Consider the following 23,613-nt stretch of genomic DNA (forward strand, 5'->3'; position numbering starts at 1 on the left):
TTAACTAGAGTTTGTACCTTGCGTACGACCGTGAGTCTGGGATGCAGGTTAGCTAGTCCACCTGGGGGTAGAGTTGAACAACCAGTGGTAAACTGCAGGAATGCTTTCCTTTCATCTGAAGACATGCCACATAAAACCCTCACAAACCTCAGAAAACCAGGGCTAAAGGAAGAAAAGTATAGGAAAAACACTATCAGTATTTATAAGCCAGCAATAACCCCCCAAAAATAATATCCACAAAATAGCACTGTCCAGAAACTCTTAGGTAAGTATGAGATGAACTGACACAAACTACTTTAAAAATATCCTTCAAGACTCTCTTGGACTCAGTAAGAACTGAAACAATGATGGAGTATAGGAATCAAACATATAATAAAGTCAGCAAATCAGAAAAGCTCAAAATACACTTGCAGAACTTATCCAAATATGCCTAAATTATCAAAGTGGGTCTGAAATAATCCATTCTTGTTACAGTGAAATAAACTACCACTATAGTAGACCAAAACATGGATGAATTTAATGATCATCTTAAACGAAAAGAAGACATATCTTAAAGAATATATATCTGCATGATTTCATTTATTAAAGTTCAAAAGCAAGCAAAATGAATAAACAGGAATAGTGATTTAATGACTAGAGAAGAATATGATAGAGAAGGGATTTCTGGAGTTGTTTCTTATTCTGGGTGCCATTTCTACAGTTGGGTTTATTTTGTGAAAATTCTCCAGGCAATACATGCAATTTGTGCACTTCTATTACACTTCAATAAAATGCTTACTTTAAAAAATGCTAGGTAAGCAATGTCATTTAGTTTAAAATAATTCATAATATTCTCTCATTTACATTAGTTTGGGAAGTTTTTTTTAAAAAAGTACTATAAGACTTTGTAGTCTTAAAATGTCAGTGATATGAAAAAAATTAGTTGAGGAACTGTTCTAGATTAAAAACCCATCACAACAAAATGCAATTTCCTGATACAGGAGGTACAGGGCTGACGGGAGTGCTATTGAGTACATTACTAGAATGATAGATCAGTTAATAGTATAGCAGCACCCTGAATTTGCTAGCTTCTAGTTATTGCATACATGGGAGAATATCCATATTCTCAGGAAATGTACACTAAAGTATTAAAGAGTCAAGGGACATGATATATGCAACATATTCTCCAATGGTTCAGAAAAAATAGTGCACCTGTGTGTCTATACATATACCAGTACACAGGTTTATTATGCATGTGTGTGTGTGTGTGTGTATAAAGCAGAATATAAAGAAAAACAAAAATATTAAGTGGGGAATTCTTTCAACTATTCTATAAGTCTGAAATTATTTGAAAATAAAAGTTAATATAAAAGCAATAAAGTCTAAAGGTTTACATTTTACCCAATTTTAAAAATAATGAACAATTAAAACAGGGTGAGAAAAGGAATCTTAACATTAGCCAAGACCCAACTGTCTTTTTGTATAAACTCATTCATGGATACCCATCTTGGTAATGGTGATTCTTAACTGCTTTTCTCACTTACTTTATAAACTAGAGGCCTGGTACACAAAATTTGTGCAAGGGGGGGGTCCCCCTCAGCCCGGCCTGCACCCTCTCCAATCCAGGACCCCTCGGGGGACATCCCTCTTGCAATCTGGGACCACTGGTTCCTAACAACTCACCTGCCTACCAGCCTGAACCTCTAACTGCTCTCCCCTGCCAGCCTGATCCCCCTAACTGCTCTCCCCTGCCAGCCTGTTTGCCCCTAACTGCTCTCCCCTGCCAGCCTGTTTGCCCCTAACTGCTCTCCCCTGCCAGCCTGTTTGCCCCTAATTGCCTCTGCCTCAGCCCCACCCCCATGGCTTTGTCTGGAAGGACATCCAGTCTAATTAGCATATTACCCTTTTATTAGCATAGATATAATTCACTGAGTCAAAGTTCTTTAGAGATCATCTACCATATGATTTGGGGACATAAATAATTTTATTTTAGAAAATAACCAACACATACCTATCACGTGTATAACCCAACTTAGGCTCAGTATAATTGATAATATCCTCTGCTGCCCAGGATGGCGACTGGTTTCCACAAAGAATCATTTGGACTTCTTCATGGCTGAAGGAACTTAATTTCTCCATTGGAAAAACTTTATTAAACCCATCTACATTAGGTACACAGCAAACAAACAAACAAAATGCACAATTCAGTTTCTAAATTATAATTTTAAAATACCAAATTTCAAATCAAATTATAAATGTTTGAAAACATATATAAATTAAGATAGCTTGTCAAAACTGTGTTAGAATTAAAATACAAAAATCTCTGCTTAATAATGTGAACAGTCACTATGGTCAGTAACCAAATTCTAAAAATTTCCCATTGTGTCATACAAGACAACCAAAGTTATATTCCCTCCCATTTTCAAAACCAGTGAGTTTTGAAAACAGTCTAATATATTTTGCTTTAATCTTCAACCAGAAGAACTTAATTCTAACATGGTTTAATTCATCCTGTTCCATGTAATGAGGGAAGAATGCAACCTTATGATCACTAACAAATGAAGAAATGGAGCCAGCTGAGGGCATGCTACATCTTGCAAATGTTCCAACCTGTTCTAAGTCCTGTGCAGGATCTAACTATCTGGAAGACAAAAACTAGAGGCCATATCTGGAGATTACCAGCAATTCTTGACCACAGACATGCCTTAATTTCAACTTTCTCAAAGTAAAAGGAGAGGGATTAAGCTAAAGAGACTTAAAAATTACCTCTAAAGGCTTCCATCTGCTTCTGAATACCCGTATGCATACAAAAGTCAAACATCAAATCCACATATTCTTCTGCATTATCCATTGTTATCATCTGCAAAGGAAAATTTGCCAACATTATAGTTAATATCTAGGAAAATTTCAATATCGTCCAGTACAACTGGCTTCAGTAAGAGGATGATTCTGAACATAAAACTGTATCAGTCCCGGCCTGTGGGATTCAGCTGCTGAGTGTCAACCCATGTACCAGGCTGCTGGTTCGATTCCCGATTAAGGCATATGGCCAGGTTGCAGACTCAATCCATAGCAGGGAGTGTGCAGGAGGCAGCCAACCGATGTTTCTCTCTCATCAATATTTCTATCTCTCCCTCCCCCTTCCTTTCTCTCTAAAATAAATAAAAACAGCCCAGCCAGTGTGACTCAGTGGTTGAGTGTCGACCTAAGAACCAGGAGGTCACGGTTCAATTCCGAGTTAGGGCACATGACCGGTTGCAAGCTGATCCCCAGTGTAGGGCATGCAGTAGGCAACTGATCAATGAATGATTTTCTTTCATCACTGATATTTCTATCTCTCTCCCCTCTCCCTTCCTCTCTGAAATCAATAAAAATATATTTGAAAAAAATAAAATAAAAACATATCCTCAGTTGGATTTTAAAAACAGTATCAAAACCAAAATTTTTACCTCATCTTCACCACTTGGCTTGAGATCCACAGCTGTAAAACCATATATTCTTGAGGAAGGGCAAAACTGGAAATTTAAACTGGAAGGACAAATAAGGATTAGAGTAACATGTCTACCTCTGGTATTTAATTTTTATAACATCACTGCCAAAACCCTGAACCCCAACTTCTCAAGCAACAACATCACTATACTTAGCTTAGATATTAAGTATGTAGCACTTATAAATGCAAACCCTGTACACAAAAACCATGAAGTCAAACCTGTTCCCAAACCTGGCTTTGCAAAAACTGCATAATACCACCACCTTTCCATATTTCATTTTCCCTGTATGGCACAAAATGAATGAACTAAACATTTTTTGCAGTGAATTATGACATGTTTATAAGATTTTTTAATTGTTCTTTTGCAGGAAGGAACTATTGCTTCACTAATGTTATTCATGCTGTACCACCCCCCATCATACCTGAATATAAGGGAGGAAAAGCAAGCCTTGTAGTCAACCCAAAATCATAATAAAATATACCAAGGCTAGAATAATTACACACACACACACACACACACACACACACACACACACATATAAATAGAGTTTTATCAAAAGACCTGCAGCATGTTAGTTAATGCAGCCACTGGGGATAAGACTTACTCACAAAGCAAGCTACTTTGAGCTTTGCAAAGTAGCTAATAATTACTTAAATATTAATTAGCTAATAAATTTGTCAAAATATTTTTGACTTTGGACTTTTTTCACAGAAAATACATACATTTGTCACATCTGACAAATCAGATAATCTTTCAGAGGTCTACTGATATAGCAAATCAAAGGTTCAAATCAATAATCAATATTTCCTATAGCATATTATTGTTCTTAACAGGCTTACTCATATATAGTGCAAATTAGTGGGGACAAAAAAAAAAAAAAAAAGCTTTAGAACTTAGATTGAAAAATGTTTATATAAAGCTTACCCTAAGTCCTCTATACTAAGTGGAGGCCCAGATCCTGATGGATTTTTCAGCACTAATTCCTGTAATTTTGTGTTCTTCTCATCTTCAGAAAGAGCTTTGTTGCTTAATATCTGGCGCCTCTTGATAGCAAGGTCTTTAATTTCTTTTAAAAATCTGGCTCTGTGTGGGTTTACTAGTTCAAAGTCTTCCCAAGTTAAAATTCCATTAAACCAAGCTGGGGGTTTGGGTTTGGGAGGATCCAGAATAAACTCTGATTTTGAATCCTCTTCAAAGCTTCCTACAGAGAGTGAATCATGACCTTCTTCTGTAGAAGCTTCAGACTGACTCTCAGTACAGTGTAAGTCTCGATCACCTCGTGACTCATAAATCAGTTTACTGATATTGCTTTTAATGTCACCCATACACATAAGTTTAAAGAAAGGTTTGGAAATAGGTAAGTCCACAAGTCTATTGTCTTGAATGCATTTGGCCAAGAAAATTCCAAGGAAATGAAAGAGTTTTGTGATCCTTTCAAGTTCATCACTATCTTGTGGAAATGGTGCCGTGAACAGTCCGCATGATCTCTGCACATAGTATCCAGGAGGTTTCAAACCACCTCCAAGATCAACCTAATTTTTTAGAGGGAGAAATGTAAATAAAATTAAAGATCTATAAATAGTAAACATCTTCAATTTAGCTATCTAAAAGTATATATTCATTTTATTAAATTATTTTTTGTGACTAAATATTATCCTTTAAAAACATTTAGTAATAGCAAGATTATTGAGTAATAAATTAAGATTCAAAAACCCAGCTTATGTTCTAAGAGAATAACTTATTGTAACACTTTCTAAAAGGAAAATCACAAATCCTATATAATAAAACCCTAATATGCAAATTGACTGAACAGCAGAATAACCAGTCGCTATGACATGCACTGACCACCAGGAGGCAGACGCTCAACACAGGAACTGTCCCCTGGTGATCAGTGCACTTCCACAGGGGGAGTGTTGCTCAGCCAGAAGCTGGGCTCATGGCTGGCGAGCGCAGCGGGGTGGCAGGAGCTTCTCCCACCTCCATTGTAGGTGGGCAGTAAGAAGCGAGGGGTTCCGGACTGTGAGAGGGCACAGGCCAGGCTGAGGGACAACTCCCCCCCCCAGACACAGTGCATGATATTTCGTGCACTGGGCCTCTAGTCAAATCATAAAATGAAATAAATCTCACCTGGCGAGATTCATCATCTGGAAAGTTATCATCACAGAGCCAAGTTCCCAAGTCAGTTCTCTGGAATTCTGCTGCCACCAGAGCATAAAACTCTAATGTGGGTCCCAAGCCAGTTCCTTCTTCTCCTAAAAATTCAACCTAAAATATGAACAAAAACATTATAGGGAGAAGTAAGCTTAAATGATCCCATTCTTGCCAAAATTAGTCATTTCCAATCCAGTAATATAACTGTTTTATAACAGCAGTATAAGCAACATGGAAGTTTTTTTCATGTTTATTGTACACTACTACATTTAAATGTTATGGTGATCATTCATAAATTTACTTCTCTCAACAACCCTACAAAATAGATTGCAGTAATTTCTCGCTATCCCGGGGGAATATGTTCCAAAACCCCCAGTGGGTGCCTAAAACCATGAATAGTACCAAACCCTATATATACTATATTTTTTCTATATATAACCTACCTATGAAAAGTTTAATTTGTAAGCATAATAAAAGATTAAACAGTAATAAAACAATACACTATAATAAAAGTTATGTGAATGTGTCTTTCTCAAGAGATAGCTTCTAAGTGACTAACAGGCAGGTAGCCTATACAGCATGGATAAACCAAACAATGGGATGATTCACAGACAGCATAATATTGCATCAAGCTCAGAATGAGGGCAATTTCAAAGTTATAAATTGTTTATTTCTGAAATTTTTCATTTAATAATGTCAGACCACTATTGACCAAGGGTAACTGAAACCATGGAAAGTGAAACCTTGGATATGGGTGGACTACTATATCATCTCCTTTTTACAACGAAGGAAACCAAATTTCAGATAAAGATTAAATCATTTGCTCGAGGAAATGATGGTATACAAACCTGTATGTGTCTAACACCAAAACCTAAACTTTTCCATTTATTTCTGACTTTAGGCAATCACTTTAAAGGTTTTATCCATATTCTACCTGTTCAAAAATGCTTTAAGGCAGCCTACAAAAACACACAGTGCAAAGTAAAACTAAGTAAATAAGGTTAGAGCAATATAATGATAGGAAGTATAAGAATTATATATTTTCTAGAGATATATTTGTTGTGATCAGTCTGTGATACAAAAGATAAAACAGCTGGTTCAAATCTGTTGACAGGAGAGATATTTCTTCATGATATTTCTCCATGATATTCCTCATAAAAGAAATAATATGTATGTAACATATAATCAACAATGCCCACAACAGCATCTCTATCGTAAATGTATTGAACTTCATACTGCCATTTGTTATCTCTCAATATAGACCAATTTTATAGTACCAAGCACAAATTAAGTGAAACAATATTATAAAACAGTGTGCTCCAAAAATAGAGATACCTATCTAATAGCCTAGTTTAATATAAAGGTAACATTTAGGTATCAAAAAGAATCCTTTGTGAGTACTATTATTTGGTCCAGATTTTGTTAACAAATAGATGATCCACCTCCCCATCTCAAGAGTGAAGATCTCTGTTGCTCATTAAATCACAAGATCCTGACCCCTATGGTGAGCTAACATCCTCTTAGGAAAGATGCTCTGCCAGAGGAGGCCTTTGGAGAAAGGGGAGAGAAATACCTCTTTGCTTCTATCCAACCAGAACAGGCTGGCTGGTTCTCTCTTACTCCTGCACACGAACAAATTTTATATGAGATACCTCAAGAACTGATTTCCGGTCTGCATGTATTTGCATGACGTTCTCAGCCCATTCCATCAGCGATTCACCACGTGGAACTTTTACTCTCTCATGCTTGAGACGACCAACTCGAAAATCTCCAGGATCATCTCGCCTAACACTACTTGTGGTCCTTGTTCTTTCCACAGTGGCTTCACGCCGGTTTTGTAACCACACTATTGCTCTGAAATAGAAAAAAAATCTATGTAACTGCAACATACAGCAACAGTTGAATGTACAACTAAACCAGTACATAAAACTACAAACATTTCCTAACAATCAGTCCATTGAAACCTTATTTCCAAGTGTGAACAGAAATCACATTCCTCTGTTTAGCTCAAATAAACTCTTATTTTTAAAAAATGGTAGTCTGATTTCAAAACATTTTCTTTTTAATGCAGAGCAAACCCAGCTACGGTGGGAGAAAGAATCTTTAGCTAGGAATAAGATGAAAGATCCACTGTCATGTGTGTTACAACTTTTTTGGCAATCTCGGCCAACTCAGCTAAGTACTTAGGAGAATCAATTTCCTCATCTATAAAACAGAAATCATAAATAATGCCATTTATCGCACTAAGTGTGTAGTTCTGTGTGTACAAATGCTTTTTAAATGGTATAAAATGATACAATGTAACTTATTAGGAAAACAAATAACTTCATTTGAAATTATAACTTTTTACATCTACTTTGAATAAAACAGCTAGAAATTCCTACCCTCATGAAACTTTCATCTAGCACAAGGAGAAAAACAAAAATAATTAAGTAAAATATGTAGTATATTAGATGGCCAGAAGGTAAGACATATTTCAATGCTAACAAAGCTATTTGCAAGCATTTAATTTTGTATTTCTAGGAATTTCAGCAACTAATAATTTATATAAACTACTTACGTACTGTACAGTAAATGCTAGCTGACAGAATACATTATGGTTGGCCCTCTGTATCCATGGAAGCAGAACCCATGGATACAGACTGCTAAGAGACTTGAGCACCCACAGATTTTAGTTTCCCCAGGGGTCCCGGAACCAATTCCCCATGGATACCAAGGGATGACTATATTCCCAACCCACACTATTCCAAGAGATCAATTCATACTACTCCAAGGTAGTATATATCCAACTGGAAACACAGTAACATTTAAATGTTGACAACTCTTTTAAGAAAGAAAACAACAAGATAATATATTCCCTTCATTAGTCTTGATATAAAGTATATTAGTACATTCTGAGCTTACTTAACATTAAAAAAATATTCTGAAAATATAAAAGGATACACTTCTTACCTTGACGCACCAAATGCAGTACATGTAAAATAAAGTTGTCTAGTTTCAAATGGTATTAGAAAAGGACACTTGCTGGTTAATTGTTCACACCAATCTGGCAGAGCCCCACTTGCCAATGCCAATGGTTCCTGCAAATTAACAAAAACCAGTATCTTAAGGCAATTATTTAAAAAGACAAAAGGAAGTCAATTTTTAAAAAAAACAAACGTTTTTTATTGATTATGGAGAGGAAGGGTGAGAGATAGAGATAGAAACACAGGTGAGAAGGAAACATCAATCACCTGCCTCCTGCATGCCCCCGGACTGGGGATGGAGCCCACAACCCAGGCATGTGCCCTGACCAGGAAATGAACCAGTGATCTCTCCGTTCATGGGTGAACGCTCAGCCACTGAACCACACCGGCTGGGCAGGAGTCAATTCTTAGGTGTAATCACAGAAATTAAGGCAATAAACCATGTGACCCAAACCATTGGATCAGAGGGAAGGGAGAGATGGTATGAAGTCTAGTAAAGGAAGAAGAGGCAATACTTTGAAAGTCCAACATTGACAGATTGAAGAGTTTAATAACTAGCTGTTATTATTATTACCTCAATCTGCTGCAAAATTTTTGTTGTGATTTTTTTGCTAGTGAATTCATCTGGTGGGAAAGTAAACTGAGGCTGCTCATCACCTTCTATAAAATCAATAAAATTAATAAAGTTAATAAAATATAAACGGACTTGCTTTTAAAAATGCCACAGAAATAAAATAAGGCTCTTACAAACCTTCTTGGGATATTCTTGAATAAGGGTCACTTGCAACTATATACAGAATTCGCAGAAGCTGAAGGACATCTTCTACTCCACAAGAGTTCTGTCCATTCCCTGCTTTGGCCTGGGGTTGTTCTTTTGTCAAATTAAGAATATCACTACTTTGAAGAGCAGAAATGGCTCCCTGGTTTAAGCCAGACTTTGTTCCATGCTCACAAAAATCCTGAGGAAACAATTAGCAAAACTAGCTATTAATCATATTTTTAAGAAAAGCAATATATCATCCCATTAGTATTACTTTGAAAAGTCTAGAATTTTTCAAAGAATTGCCTTCTTCATAAATAAAACCAGTTATTACTCAAGTAGAAAATTAATGTGTACTAAACCATTAAATTCCTAAATAAAATAAAACTACTATAAAGACACAGTTAAAACTATGCACTCAGATTCCAATATCATAAACCATATTTGAAATTTTAGCATTGGCATATTAATTCAACCTCTTTTTTTTATTATGTCCCAATACATCTCCCTTCCTTAAGAATCCTTAAATGTTGCAAAACAAAGCACAAAGCCATTCCCAACCCAAACAGTGTTTTGATACCTTATATGCAGCTATGAGCTGAGAACAATTTCTGTTTTTCCTAATACTTTTATTAGTGCCAGTTAATTTCCAGTGGCGCAGGAAAGCAGCATCTGCATTCTTCTGCAGGTAGGTTATCAAGTCATTCTTTGGTAATTCATCAGTGCCAAGGTACTGTTCCACATGCTCTATAGACCAACAACCCTACAATAGGAAAAACCAAATGTTGGCCTTTCCTGATTATAAAGTCTATGCTATTTTACATGCATTATAGAAGTTAACTTTAAGATCATGCATTTAACCTAATTTAAAGGATGCTGTGTTATTAATTTTTCCCTCAAATGTTCAGTTGAACATTGTTAGTTTTCTTTTTTCCTAAATAGCAATAAGACCAATTTTCTAAAAATAACTTACCATTTTTTCATTTTCCTTTTCCTTGTCAGAATCCTTCATTTCTCTGTACATGATTCTAAACATGAAGATATTATTCAAGTTAATTCATACATCAAATGATTTGTGGTTATTTCCAGTAACACTTCAGTTTTTCAGAAAATATATAAATTCTGCCATATGATTACATTAAACATTGAACTCAGGGAGAACTTATGAGAAAAAAATATTAATTTGTTAAATAGTGGAAAGTAATAGAAATCATATTCCTGAAAAAGTTATGGTTTATAAATTTAGCATTATTACAGAGAAAACATACATCAAACCTGGAATATTTAAAGATATGAAGTAACATGTAAGGCACTTGAGATAAAAATTGAATGTGGGGCAGGGGGGTGGAATTTGGCATGACGACCTTCTATTCTAACTCAAAGGACCTACATTACTTTATTGGACATTAGATAAGATTATCAATGTTAATAGAACAACAGAAAAATATACCAACAAAAGTAAAGTCAAATAAGAATAATTATATAATTACTTATTACTTATATAATACATAGTAATATAATATAAAAATATGTATAAATTAATGTTATAGTATAAAATATGTTTTAATATAAACAATAAATTACTATTATAGGTAATACTGAGTACTTTCTACATCACAGATTACTGAAATACTTTACATATATTAATTCACTGATTCCTCGCAAGCACTCTCGTTTTATAAGACTAGGAAACTGAGGTACTAAAATGTTAATAAACACACTGGCCCAAGTTCACTGATAATCATTTGTTGAATTAATGAATGAATGAACAAAGATAGGTGGTTAACTCAGACCCCCAAACAAATAACATATAAAAAATGTCTAGTATTTCATACACAATCCCAGTTAGAGGTCAACAATCTATTCTATATACATAAAAGCCTAATATGTCAAGTGTCCCCTCGGGAGTTCGACTGACCAGGAGTTTGATTGCTCGCTATGATGTGTGCTGACCACAAGGGGGTGGCACAGAATGAAGGAAGGCCCCAGCCGGCAGCGTGCAGCCACTAGGGGTCCTACCCATGCACAAATTTCGTGCACTGGGCCTCTCGTTATTACATAAGGAACTAGTTTTGATTATTTCTAAAGTTCCTTTCAGTTGTGAACCTTAACTTTTCTACATCAGGAATCAAAAATGATCTTATGTGTTCCTGTAAACCCACAGAACAAAAACCAAATCTTTTCTGTTCCTATAGTTCAAACATAGAAATACAATGCTTCTTGGCTTATATATTAAGAAAATATATACTTAAAAAATTAAATTAAAATCTCTTACGTGTATGTTGGCTCCCAAATACGCCTAAGTTTATCTGATTTCACATTGCCATTACAGGATAATTGAAGCAATTTTTGTACATAGTAAAAGATGGTTGATCTAAAATTGGTGAGGGGTAATTCAACCTCTCGAGTTGTTCCAAGACCCGTTACTTTCAAAGTGAGAGATAATCGAGGTGATGGAGTACATTCTACTTCTTCCAAGAGTTCTGAATGAGGTGTTCCTAAAAATATGAAAGACATGAAAAACAATTACAGTACACTAAGACACTGCACTACAAGACAAGGCTATGTGAAATCTACTAGTAAACCCTTCTGCCATATATATTGACAAACGATATCAGTTACTAAAGGCTCTACTGACCTCAACATTTTCTTTTTTTTTCAAATGGGAATAACAGGTTACTTAAAGACAGAGAATACAGAGTAAAACTTACGCATATGATACAGATCTCTCAATTTCATTAGGAAATATGTGCTAACTATATGAATATATATTTTTAAATATATTTTTATTGATTTCAGAGAGGGAGAGGGAAAGATAGAAACATCAATGATGAGAGAGAATCATTGATTGCCTGCCTCCTGCACGCCCCCTACTGGGGATCACGCTTGAAACCCAGGAAACCCAGGCATGTGCCCCTGACGGGAATCGAACCCAAGACCCTTCAGTCTGCAGGCCGACACTCTATCCACTGAGCCAAACCAGCTGGGGTTATATGAATATTTAAAAGACATTTTACTTTTATTAATAAGAAAACTAAAATTATTCATCTTTCTACTCCCAGAGAAAAACCACATACTTTGGTTAATAACCTTTTGCTTATACTGACTGAGTGGGTTGTGAGGGATGGAGACACACACACACACACACACACACACACGTGCACAAATAGTATATTTGGTGGTGTATTCGCTTTTTTACTAGGGCAGGAATCATTTTCTCATATAATTAGATAAGAGTTTTCAAAAGTATTTTATTCACTGTATGACATCCCACTGTAGCTTTAGTCAAATCCCCTTCTGACTCTGACCCTCCTGACTCCCTCTTTTTAGGACACTGGACTCAACTAAGATAATCCAGGATAGTATGTCCATTTCAAAAATCTTTATTTAATCATATTGGCAAAATCTCTCTCTCGTCACATTAAGGTAACATCTTCTCAGATTCTGGAGGTTAGGATCTATATAATCTTTGGGGGCCATTAGTGTATCACCACAGGCAAAACAGAGTTGTAAGAAATAAAGTTGCCACTGAGGCTGACTGACTCTGGAGGATCTAACTGAAACCTCTATATAGCTTTTCAAAGAAAAACATGAAAAGGAATAATCCTTAGCAATTCTGATCCAGTATAAAATAAAAGACAAAGTATCCATCTTTAAATGAAGCCTTGCTTTTAAAATTACCTAAGTACAAAACACTGTTTTAAAAAGACTGTATCTTTTCCTCTTAAAAAAAATTATTTTTAAGGACTTGTGGCTGATATAGTTTTTTCTTGAAAATTATTATTTATAACCTGTATATTAATTTTCTAATTGTGTATAATTACCCTGTTATTTATTAAAAATTAACTTACAAAAACTAAAACATATCGTACCTGGAGGTGGAATTTCTAGATCAGTTGTCTGTTGGACATTAGTACGACCCGGTCTAGGATCAAAAGCAGGAACCAAAGCAGAAAACTGCCGCTTTAGCACATAATCGTCATCCCATGTCCTCCGGCGTCCTCCTTTAGTTTCATACTCTTCTTCTTCCTATAAAAATAAAATTTCAGCCCAGATGGCATGGCTCAGTGGTTGAACGTCAGCCCATGAACCAGGACAGGAGGTCACGGTTCAATTCCCAATCAGGGTTGCAGGCTCCATACCCAGTAAGGGGTATGCAGGAGGCAGCCAATTGATGTTTTTCTCTCATCAATGTTTCTATTTCTCTCTCCCTCTCCCTTCCTCTCTGAAATCAATTTTAAAAATTAAAAAAAATAAAATAAGGTATTATGTTTAAGTTCTCTATAGCTATTACACTCCTTAAATTAGCCATATTTCTTAAGCACAAAATGAGCCTACACAGACATATATAGGTAGTACATACATTTCTTAACAATTTAAGTTTATCAAAAGTAAGTTGCATTAGTGGTGGTTACAGAAATCTACACGAGATAAGATGACAATGAACCATATACATACATTGTACCAAAGTCAATCTCTTGGTTTCCAAGTTGTACTCTAATTGTGTAGGATATGACCATTGGAAGAAATTGGGTAAAGTGCACATAACACCTCTCTCTATACTATCTGTGCATCTTCCAGTGAACCTATATTTATTTTTAAATACTGGTAGGTACTTTTAAAAAAATGTAAATTGCATTACATATTGAATTAGGTAAAAAATACGTATAATGCTTGGGAGTTGCTTTAAATTACTATGGGGCAAATCAAACATTTTGACAAAGTGTTAATAAAGTCAAATGATGGGTCCTGGGGCATAGTCATACTATTCGATTTCCTGCGTATTTGAAATTTTCCATAATAAAAGTTATTTAAGGAACATTGTCTCCTCTCCTTCACTTTTAGTATCAACAAAAGAGAGATCAATGAATTGTAAATGTTGTAAATGTCTGTTGTAATAATTTTAATAATTATGTATGTAGTTGCACATACACATAGCCCCTTATATTTTGAACATATAATTGAAATTAACTTTTATAAACAAATCAAACTGACATTTGACAGCTCTAGAGCCAGAATATCTGGGTTTTCATCCTGAATCCAACACTTCTATGTGTGACCTTTAAAATCATCCTCTGAAGATTGGGACTAAAAATAACTGTCAAAGGGTTGTTGAAAGGACTGAATTAGTTAATACATTTAAAGTATTGAAAAAAAGTCTAGCATTCAATTAATAATCAGTAAATGTTAGTTAATAGACTAATATTACTAGCTCTACTACTACTATGAAAACTAAGTCTTAAATAATAGCTATTAACTATTTTAGTATATGTTTATTATTATCCAAAGGCCAAGGGGAAGGAGTTTCAGATAATAAACCTCTGTTTGCATTCTATCAGAGCAATCTGGACTCTATTTGGAACTTTATTGTTGAAAGTATTACACAGGTCCTCCTTTTTCCCCCATTAACCTCTTCCAGCCCTCTCCCATCCTCCCCCAGGAAGTTTCTTTTTGTTAATTCCATTTTTTAACTCTCTCTCCTTTCCCTGTATATTTTTCTAGACATTTTGGATGGTCCTTAACTGTGAAAGGGGGAAAAATACATCATGGGGATGATAAACATGAAGATATTACCTGCTCCCCGATAGGTCGGCTCCCACCTCCAGCAGGAACCTGTGGTAGCTGTGAAGTGACAGCATGGTGCGTTACATCAGAGCGGGAGCCGGCTCGTCGCTGCAGGGATGGACGTCTCAGAATCTGATTTTTAAAAATATGTAGAGACATCTAATTATTTGATCCATATATATCCTTATTCAGCCTTGACTAGAAACTATTAACCCATATTACCAAAACTGTCATTAAAAACTTCATATTCACTAGCTATCTTCAGAAAAGTTATAAATGAATATTTTAAATTCATCATGCACCATATAAGAAATATGCTGGTATACTGTTTCCCAAGCAACATGTACTAAAAGCATTTGAGTTCTTCACCCCATTAAAATGCAATTTATGTCCTGGCCAGTGTTGCCCTATGGTTAGAGCATCGTCCCATGCACCACAGGGTCTCAGGTTCGAATTCCAGGTCACAGCATGTACCTGGGTTGTAGGTTTGATACCCGGCCCCAGTTGGGATGCATGTGGGAGGCAACCAATCGATGTGTCTCTCTCACATCTATGTCTCTCTCTCTCCTCCCTCTCTCTCTTTCCCTCCCTCCCTCTCTCTCTCTCTCTCTCTCTCTCTCCCCTCCCCACCTTTTCTCCCTTACACTCTCTCTAAAAAGCAATGGGAAAAATATCTTTGGGTGAGGAGTAACCAAGAAAACAACAAAAAACCCAAACACTGCAACTTATGAAGCTTTTTAAAATCTAATAACATTTCATTTTTAAAAATAAAAAATATACATTAATATAAAGAGTATTTTCAGTCAAGAGTTCAATTCAAAGACAATCACAGTGGTTAAACACTGGGATTCTAGATAATACTGCAATGGCAAGTCACAGCTAAACTGGCAACACTTTTTCTACTTAACTCTTATTAATTAGGGCAAATTACTTTTTCTATGCCTGTACTTCATAGCTCTGTATAAGGACTGATGAGAACAGATACTGCTTTCAAAACAGTAGACACTGGGGTGGGGGTAGGAGGGTAAGAGATCAACCAAACGACTTGTATGCATGCATATAGGCATGGCTAATGGACACAGATACTAGGGGGGTGAGGGCATGGGTTGGAGGGGTGGGAGTGGCCAGAGAGAGGTCAATGGGGGGAAAAGGAGACATGTGTAATACTTTAAACAATAAAGAATTTAAGAAAACAAAAACAAAAAACAGTAGACACTAAAAAATTCTATGTATAAATATTGCAGAAGAACCATGAAAATTGTATTCTTCAGGATTAGTGTTTTAAATCTGTTAAAATATTAGCATGTGATATTGTGGTATTTTTCAAATATAACCAACTTGTTTAGACATACAAATATTTGTCATTGTGTTACAACTGGCTTTTAGAAGAGAATCATAAATGCTCATATTAACAGCATTTTTCATAATTAACCACATTTTTCATACTGATACCATATTTCCTTGCTACAAAGTTTAACCAGAACTTTGCTTTTCCTCTATTCGTTTCAATTATTAATATTTTATCTTAGTTAAGAGAATGGGGGGCTGTCTCTACCATAACCTCCTCGTATTCTTGGTCCTCCTGATTGTCATCTTCATTTTCATCATCTTCCTCATCTGGCTCAGGCAAGTCCTCATCATCATCTAGCTCAGCTAACAGGGTACTGGCACGGCAGCTGTCAAGAAAATCTAGAAAACAAAACCAACAACCTTACTTTCAACACAATTAACAAAGCCTAACAAAAAATCAACATGGGATAAAGAATGACCATAAACTAAATACAAACCTACAAAATTAATATAAACGGTCAACAATATGGACTATGTTAAAATATAACAACAATCATATTATCAATCTCTGCATAAGTCACAGTTAGCATAACATGATGGACAGAGAGCACTTTGGAGTCACTCACTGTCATCAAGTATCTACAGAGTACCTACAATGGGTCAAGAATTGTATTAAGTACCAGGTATCTATACAGTCATGAGCCACATAGTTATATTCAGTATTTTCTGATGACAGATTATTTTTGTCTGTAATAATGATATAAAGTAGTTTTTCATATAGTACGTGAATAATGTTTTTTGGTGGTTGGGATTGGAGTGGGCCGTTTTTATAGCTTTAGTCATTGAAATAGTTGTAATGAGTTTTATTTGGAGCTTTTTAAAAAATACATATAAAGATGTTCATGCCTTCATTTCCAGTTGTAAATGTACTGGGCCATCCCAAAGATATTTCCAGATGCTAGACTTTAGAAGGAACATAGCCTGTTCGCTTACATGCTCATGTTGTTGCTCACACGTGTACACTCTTTCTCTCTGTGGTATATATATAACTTCTATAGCTATACAGTCAAGTGCTCCATAATGTTTTGGTCAACGACAGACCACATATCCAATGGTGGTTCCATTAAGATTATAATGGATGCCGAAACCGGTTTGGCTCAGTGAATAGAGCGTCGGCCTGCGGACTACAGGGTCCCGGGTTCGATTCCGGCAAGGGCATGTACCTTGGTTGCGGGCACATCCCCGGTAGGGGGTGTGCAGGAGGCAGCTGATCGATGTTTCTCTATCATCGATGTTTCTAACTCTCTGTCCCTCTCTCTTCCTCTCTGTAAAAAATCAATAAAATATATTAATAAAAAATAAATAAATAAAAAAATAAAATGATAAATGTTACCAATCCAAGAAACTTTAAAAAAAAAGATTATAATGGAGCCCAGCCACTGTGGCTCAGTGGTTGAGCATTGACCTATGAACCAGGAGGTCATGGTTTGATTCCTGTTCAGGGCACATGCCCAGGTTGCAGGCTCGATCCCCCGTGTGGGGCGTGCAAGAAGCAGCTGATCAACAACTCTCTCTCATCACTGATATTTCTCTCTCTCTCACCCTCTCCATTCCTTTCTGAAATCAATATATATATATATTATAATGGAACTGAAATACGCCTACCTCAATTGCAGTGTCAGCACAATGCAGTACTCATGTGTTTGTGGTATAAACAAGCCTATTGCATTGCCAGTATAACACATAAAATTAGGGATAGTACATAATACTTCATAATGAAAATAAGTGAGTATGTTACTGGTTTATGTATATACTCACCATATGCTTTTTATCATTATTGTAGAGTGTACTCTTTCTACTTACAAAAAAGTTTGCAGTAAAACGGTGTGCCATGTTACGTCAGCAGCAGTCTCATACATCTCATGTTTAACACACCTTTTGATTGATCATTTTCTCTTGTGCTTGATTTAACTCGTGTTTTATGAATTCAGAGTAACCTAAGTGTACAGTGTTTATAAAACCTACAATAGTGTAAATAATGTCATAGGCCTTTACGTTCACACATTCACTCAGCACTCAATGACTCACCCGGAACCATTTCCAGTCCTGCAAGTTCCATTCAAGTGCCCTATGCAAGTGTACCATTTTAAAAATCATTTGTACCATATTTTTACTATACATTTTCTACATTCATATGTTTAGATACACAAGTATTTGTCATTGTGTTATAAATGCCTACAGTATTCAGTACAGTAACATCTGTACAGGTTTGTAACCTGGAGCAATAGGATATACCATACAGCCTAGGTGTTTAGGAGGCTATTTACCATCTAAGTTTGTGTAAGTACACTCTGTCATGATTGTACAAGGATGAAATTGCTTAATAATGCATTTCTCAGATTGTATCCCAGTTGTTAAGTAGTACATGACTACTGCTGTGAACAGAATAGACAAGATTTGAGCCCCCTGGAACTACAGGGGAGAGAGACATTTAAAAAGTAAACAAATGAATATATTAATATGAACTATAAAAGATCTTATGAGGGAAAAGAACAAGGTAAGTCAATCAGAGAGATCTTAGCTATGTGACCTGGCAAGTTACTTAATGAAATGACTACTTAAGGATTATACACTATATTCCAAAAGATCATACAGAAGAAAATTTATAATTATTTAGTAGACACTTACATCTGCAGACCTCTGAACCAAATATATTTTAAGCCTAATAATTATATAAGACTAAAAATTCAATGCCTTTAACTGAATGACTACAAGAAAGAAGCCTGATACTATATTCAATTAGTTTCTAAGATACATTTTTAGCACTTTAATATTCTGAAATCAGAATGTATGTTACAAGCAATGGCAAGTCACAGCTAAACTGGTAACACTTTTTCCTTTAATGACATAAAATAATGGTGTCTCTTATAACAATGGCATCTTAAATTTGATGAAATATATTACCCCTAACACATGCAAAGGTGCCATCCTACAATTTAGGCCGTGGTTCTCATAAACATGATGACATAGCAGTATACAAAATAAATCATTTCCACTTTTGGTTCATTTTTAAAGGAAAATCATCACGGTGCTCATAAACATAAAGTGGTAACAGTATGCAAAATAAATCAATTCTACTTTTGCTTCATTTTTAAAGGAAAATCATCTAATTTTATATATATGTTACAATTCACTGAAGTCAGATTTTTTTTTAACTCATCTGCCCTTTTTTTATCAAGTATGCTTTAAAAAGCTCCTTAAATTTCATTGATTTGACCAACACAGAATTAAATTATGGTCCTCAAAGTGTAAAGAGAAGTGTGACGGCGTGAAGACCACCTAGGCTTTTATTAGCATAGATTATTTTATTTTTTATATTTTGTATATACAGAAATTGTTTTATAAGACAGATATTACTTTGAGCATTCATAGCAGCACTTTTATAGTCCTCTAGTTTTAGGAATATAAATAAGGAAATTTTAATCATCTAACAATTTTTAAAAGGCAACAAGTAGCCCTAACTCTTTAATATTCTCTCCCATTAGCATACCTACAACCTTCCTAACCTTCAAATGATAAAGAATTAAAGCCTGACTTTAACACATTAAGAAATAGTAGGAAGGGGTAGAGGGCCTCCATAAGAAAAACTGAAGTGGAATAGCTTTTCAATAAATTTACAATACTTTTGATATAATAATAATCATCTTCATTTGCTACCTACACATTTAAAAGATTTTAAAAAAAGAGAAATGTAATGTTTTTTCCTAAAACCATACATCAGAACCAATTCTTAGTTTGGAATAGGAGAGGCCACATTTTCAGGAAAAAATGAAACATTAAAATGAGATACATAAATTAGTACTTAAAATGCTATCTTTATATACATTTTCTTGTATTTGAAATTAATAAGAGTAATTTTTTAAAATATACTTTTTTACTGATTTCAGAGAGAGGGAGAGAAATAGAAACAATGATGAGAATCATTGATCAGCTGCCTTCTGCACACCCCACACTGGGGAGCAAGCCAATAACCTCACCAGGAATTGAACCACGATCTCCTAATTCAGAGGGCAACACTCAACCACTGAGCAACACTAGCTGGTCAACAAGAGTAATTTTTTAAAAAACAGGCATGCCCTGGCTGGTGTGGCTCAGTTGGTTGGAGCATCATCGTGTACACCCAAAGGTGGTGGGTCTGATTACCAATTAGGACACATACCCAGGTTGCAGGTTCCATCCCCAATAGGGGAATGTACAGAAAGCAAGCAATTGATTATTTCTCTCACAATGATGTTTGTCTCTCTCTCTCTCTCTCTCTCTCTCTCTCTCTCTCCCCATACCCTCTCCCTTCCTCTCTCTCTCTAAAAATGAATGGAAAAAATATTCTCACTCCTCAGGCAAGGATTAAAAAAATAATGCCTGACCAGTGTTGCTCAATGGTTGAGCACTGACCCCTGAACCAGGAGGTCGTGGATCAATTCCCAGTCAGGGCTGCAGGCTCCATCTCCAATGAGAGATGTGCAGGAAGCAGTCCATTAATGATTCTCTCATCATTAATGTTTCTGTCTCCCTCTCTCAGAAATCAATTAAAAAATAAAATAATCTATGCTAATAAAAGCCTAGGTGGTGGTCACAATCCATCACCAGGGTGGGCGGGGCTTAAAGCTGCATGCAAGGCGCAGGGGCGGGTCCCGGCAGCTGCTCTGCATGGCTTCCACCGGGGGTCCCGCGGCCCCACACCTGCCACGGAGGCGGGACCCCCAGCTTCAGTCTACCTTTTTGGGGCAATCCATCGAGGAGCCCTAGATGGATGGGCGGGGCCTACCTCTTTGGGGTGATCGATCGCAGGGCTCCGCTCCCGCACTGTGCGAGGGCACAGACCAGGCTGGGAGGACCCCACCCGAGTGCACGAATTTCATGCACCAGTCCACTAGTAATAATAATAAAACAATAAAATAAAATAAAATAAAAGGCAATGTGATCAAGGATCTCTGTAAAGGGTATTCCAAAACAATGATGGGAGTGCAATTCAGCAATTACTCTGTTAGGAATTTACCCTAAGGAAATACAAAATAATATGGTTCAAAGATGCTCATTCATAACAATGTTTATGTTAATAAAAACTGTAACTTAAATAACCAAAATGGAGAATTTATTAAACAATGATCATATAGTCAAATAGTTGCGTATCTGTCAGCCATTTCAAACAGTAGGAACCCAAAGAACAATGTGGAAATGTTTCACAATGTATTGAGAGAAAAGAGCTCTCTGGAAAGGACATAATCCATTTTTGTTTAAAAAAAGAGAATATACACCTCAAATGGAGTGTATCAAATAATAGTGATTGTTTCCAGAAGGTAGGGACTAGATGATTTTTATTTTAATCTACTAGGGTCCCAGCCCAGTGCATGAAGATTTGTGCACGGGGGGTGGGCCCCTCAGCCTGACCTGCACCCTCTCTAATCTGGGTGCCCTCAGGGGAGTCCTCTCCAATCCGGGAGTTTCTGTCTGTCTCTGCAATCATATGAGTGAATTGTCTGAGACACTAAACCAGTTTGGTTTGTTGCTCACAGAATAATAGAGGCATTTTTTTTTCTTTGCTTCATTGGTGGAGATTTCCTGTAAGTTATTATCTTCCCTTTAATTTTTCCTAGACACTCTGATTTCACTTATGTCTCACCTTTGCTTTCCCTCCATCCCCCACCGCAACAGTAACTTGCTCCAGGCTCACTTTGCTCTAGTGTCTAGGACAGTGATGGCGAACCTATGACACGCGTATCAGCACTGACAAGTGTAGCCATTTCTGATGACACGCGGCCACTGAGGCGGCCGCATGCCGAGGATGAAACATTTGCTGCTCCTGAGGATGAAACATTTGCGAAATAATGTTTTTTCCTCAAAGTGACACACTATTAGAGTTATGCTCAGTTTTTTGGCGAAGTTTGACACACCAAGCTCAAAAGGTTGCCCATCACTGGTCTAGGAGATCTGTCTGCCACCAGAACTACTATTATCAGAATTCCTGGTGCTCCCAGCGCTCTTGGTTTTCCCTTCCTGCTCTGTCTCCGTCCCACGCCCTCCTGCTCTGCCAAGTCCTCCAAGCCGCCAGCTCTCCCTCTCTGCTCTCCATCTGGTGGCTTGGGGAGCCAAGTTCCCCAAGGCGCTCCACTCTCCGCCGGCTCTCCCACTCTGCTCTCCAGCCAGTGTGTGTATGCAAATTAACCCAACATCTTTGTCGGGTTAATTTGCATACTCACTCCTGATTAGCTGGTGAGCATAGCGGAGGTATGGTCAATTTACATGTTTCTCTTTTATTATATAGGAGGATATTTACTTTCTATAAAATGTCTTACTTCTCTATTAAAATAAGATTAGAAATATATTTTAATTTAATCAAGTAGTTTTATCACTGACTACAGTATAGAAGCCATGATGATGCAATTATAAAACTTTCTAAGCAAAATTAATTTGAAAAATTCAAATGTAACCGAACTGAGGTATTATTTCCCAAAGATCTTGGTAATAGCTGTGATATTATTATTTACTAGAGGCCTGATGCATGAAAGTCGTGCATGGGTAGGGTCCCTAGGCCTGGCACCGATCTATGGGGCAACCACCGCTGCTGGTCACCTCCTGCAGGGCGATAGGGGGCGGGGGTTTAAGGGGGGGTGCCAGCCCATTCACCAGCCAGCCCGCCCCCTGCTCCCCCTGCCGCTGCCTCCCTCTGCAGGGGGACTGGCAAGGCCGTTAGAAGGCCCCCCACTGGTACCCACCTTGGCTGGCCTGGGGGCTGAGGGCAGCTCCTCTGTTGAGCGTCTGCCCGCTGGTGGTCAGTGCGCATCATAGCGACCAGTCATTCCACCTTTCAGTTGATTTGCACATTGGGCTTTTATTGTATAGGAGGACAGTAAGAAATATATACAGTAGGTCCTCGGGTTACATCAGAGATCTGTTCCTATGGCGTGATGTAACGCGATTTTCGCCCTAAGTTGGAACCCACCTACATAAGCACCTATGTCACTCACATGGAGCACATACACAGCAGTAATGAAGTGAAACAGTAAAAAAAATATAACAACTCCTGACCTTTACTTGTGGTAAATAAATAATAAACATAAAGCACATATGTACATACATCGAAATGACGGAACTTTTTTTTTTAATGGTATGGTATTTTCTTTTTCTTTTCTTTTTTTAAATATATTTTATTGATTTTTACAGACAGGAAGGGAGAGAGATAGAAAGTTAGAAACATCGATGAGAGAGAAACATTAATCAGCTGCCTCCTGCACACCCCCTACTGGGGATGTGCCCTCAACCAAGGTACATGCCCCCGACTGGAATCGAACCTGGGATCCTTCAGTCCGAAGGCCGATGCTCTATCCACTGAGCCAAACCAGCCAGAGCAGAA

At 36.8% G+C, this 23,613-nt stretch overlaps 2 protein-coding genes across 5 annotated transcripts in view; one reads left to right on the top strand and one right to left on the bottom strand.

Annotated features, from left to right (window-relative positions):
* Positions 1-14,927, top strand: part of AP4S1 (adaptor related protein complex 4 subunit sigma 1) — a 73,375-nt gene extending 58,448 nt beyond the window's left edge. The window contains exon 5 of the mRNA XM_054716518.1: positions 14,850-14,927. Within this exon, the coding sequence (XP_054572493.1) occupies positions 14,850-14,903 (54 nt within the window). The 3' untranslated portion in view covers positions 14,904-14,927. The remainder of the gene's footprint in view (positions 1-14,849) is intronic.
* HECTD1 (HECT domain E3 ubiquitin protein ligase 1) overlaps positions 1-23,613 on the bottom strand; it is a 99,749-nt gene that overhangs the window by 1,927 nt on the left and 74,209 nt on the right. For all 4 annotated transcript variants that reach the window (XM_054716507.1, XM_028137978.2, XM_008160798.3 and 1 more), the window contains 16 exons: positions 16,468-16,601; positions 14,922-15,044; positions 13,220-13,376; positions 11,623-11,845; positions 10,321-10,375; positions 9,928-10,110; positions 9,339-9,546; positions 9,162-9,247; positions 8,574-8,701; positions 7,274-7,475; positions 5,598-5,735; positions 4,395-5,002; positions 3,429-3,507; positions 2,746-2,839; positions 1,991-2,141; positions 18-162 (listed from right to left, as the gene is read on the bottom strand). In XM_054716507.1, the coding sequence (XP_054572482.1) occupies positions 18-162; positions 1,991-2,141; positions 2,746-2,839; positions 3,429-3,507; positions 4,395-5,002; positions 5,598-5,735; positions 7,274-7,475; positions 8,574-8,701; positions 9,162-9,247; positions 9,339-9,546; positions 9,928-10,110; positions 10,321-10,375; positions 11,623-11,845; positions 13,220-13,376; positions 14,922-15,044; positions 16,468-16,601 (2,714 nt within the window). The remainder of the gene's footprint in view (positions 1-17; positions 163-1,990; positions 2,142-2,745; positions 2,840-3,428; positions 3,508-4,394; positions 5,003-5,597; positions 5,736-7,273; positions 7,476-8,573; positions 8,702-9,161; positions 9,248-9,338; positions 9,547-9,927; positions 10,111-10,320; positions 10,376-11,622; positions 11,846-13,219; positions 13,377-14,921; positions 15,045-16,467; positions 16,602-23,613) is intronic.

The sequence above is a fragment of the Eptesicus fuscus genome, chromosome 5, assembly GCF_027574615.1.
Source record: "Eptesicus fuscus isolate TK198812 chromosome 5, DD_ASM_mEF_20220401, whole genome shotgun sequence".
In the NCBI taxonomy this organism is placed as follows: domain Eukaryota; kingdom Metazoa; phylum Chordata; class Mammalia; order Chiroptera; family Vespertilionidae; genus Eptesicus; species Eptesicus fuscus.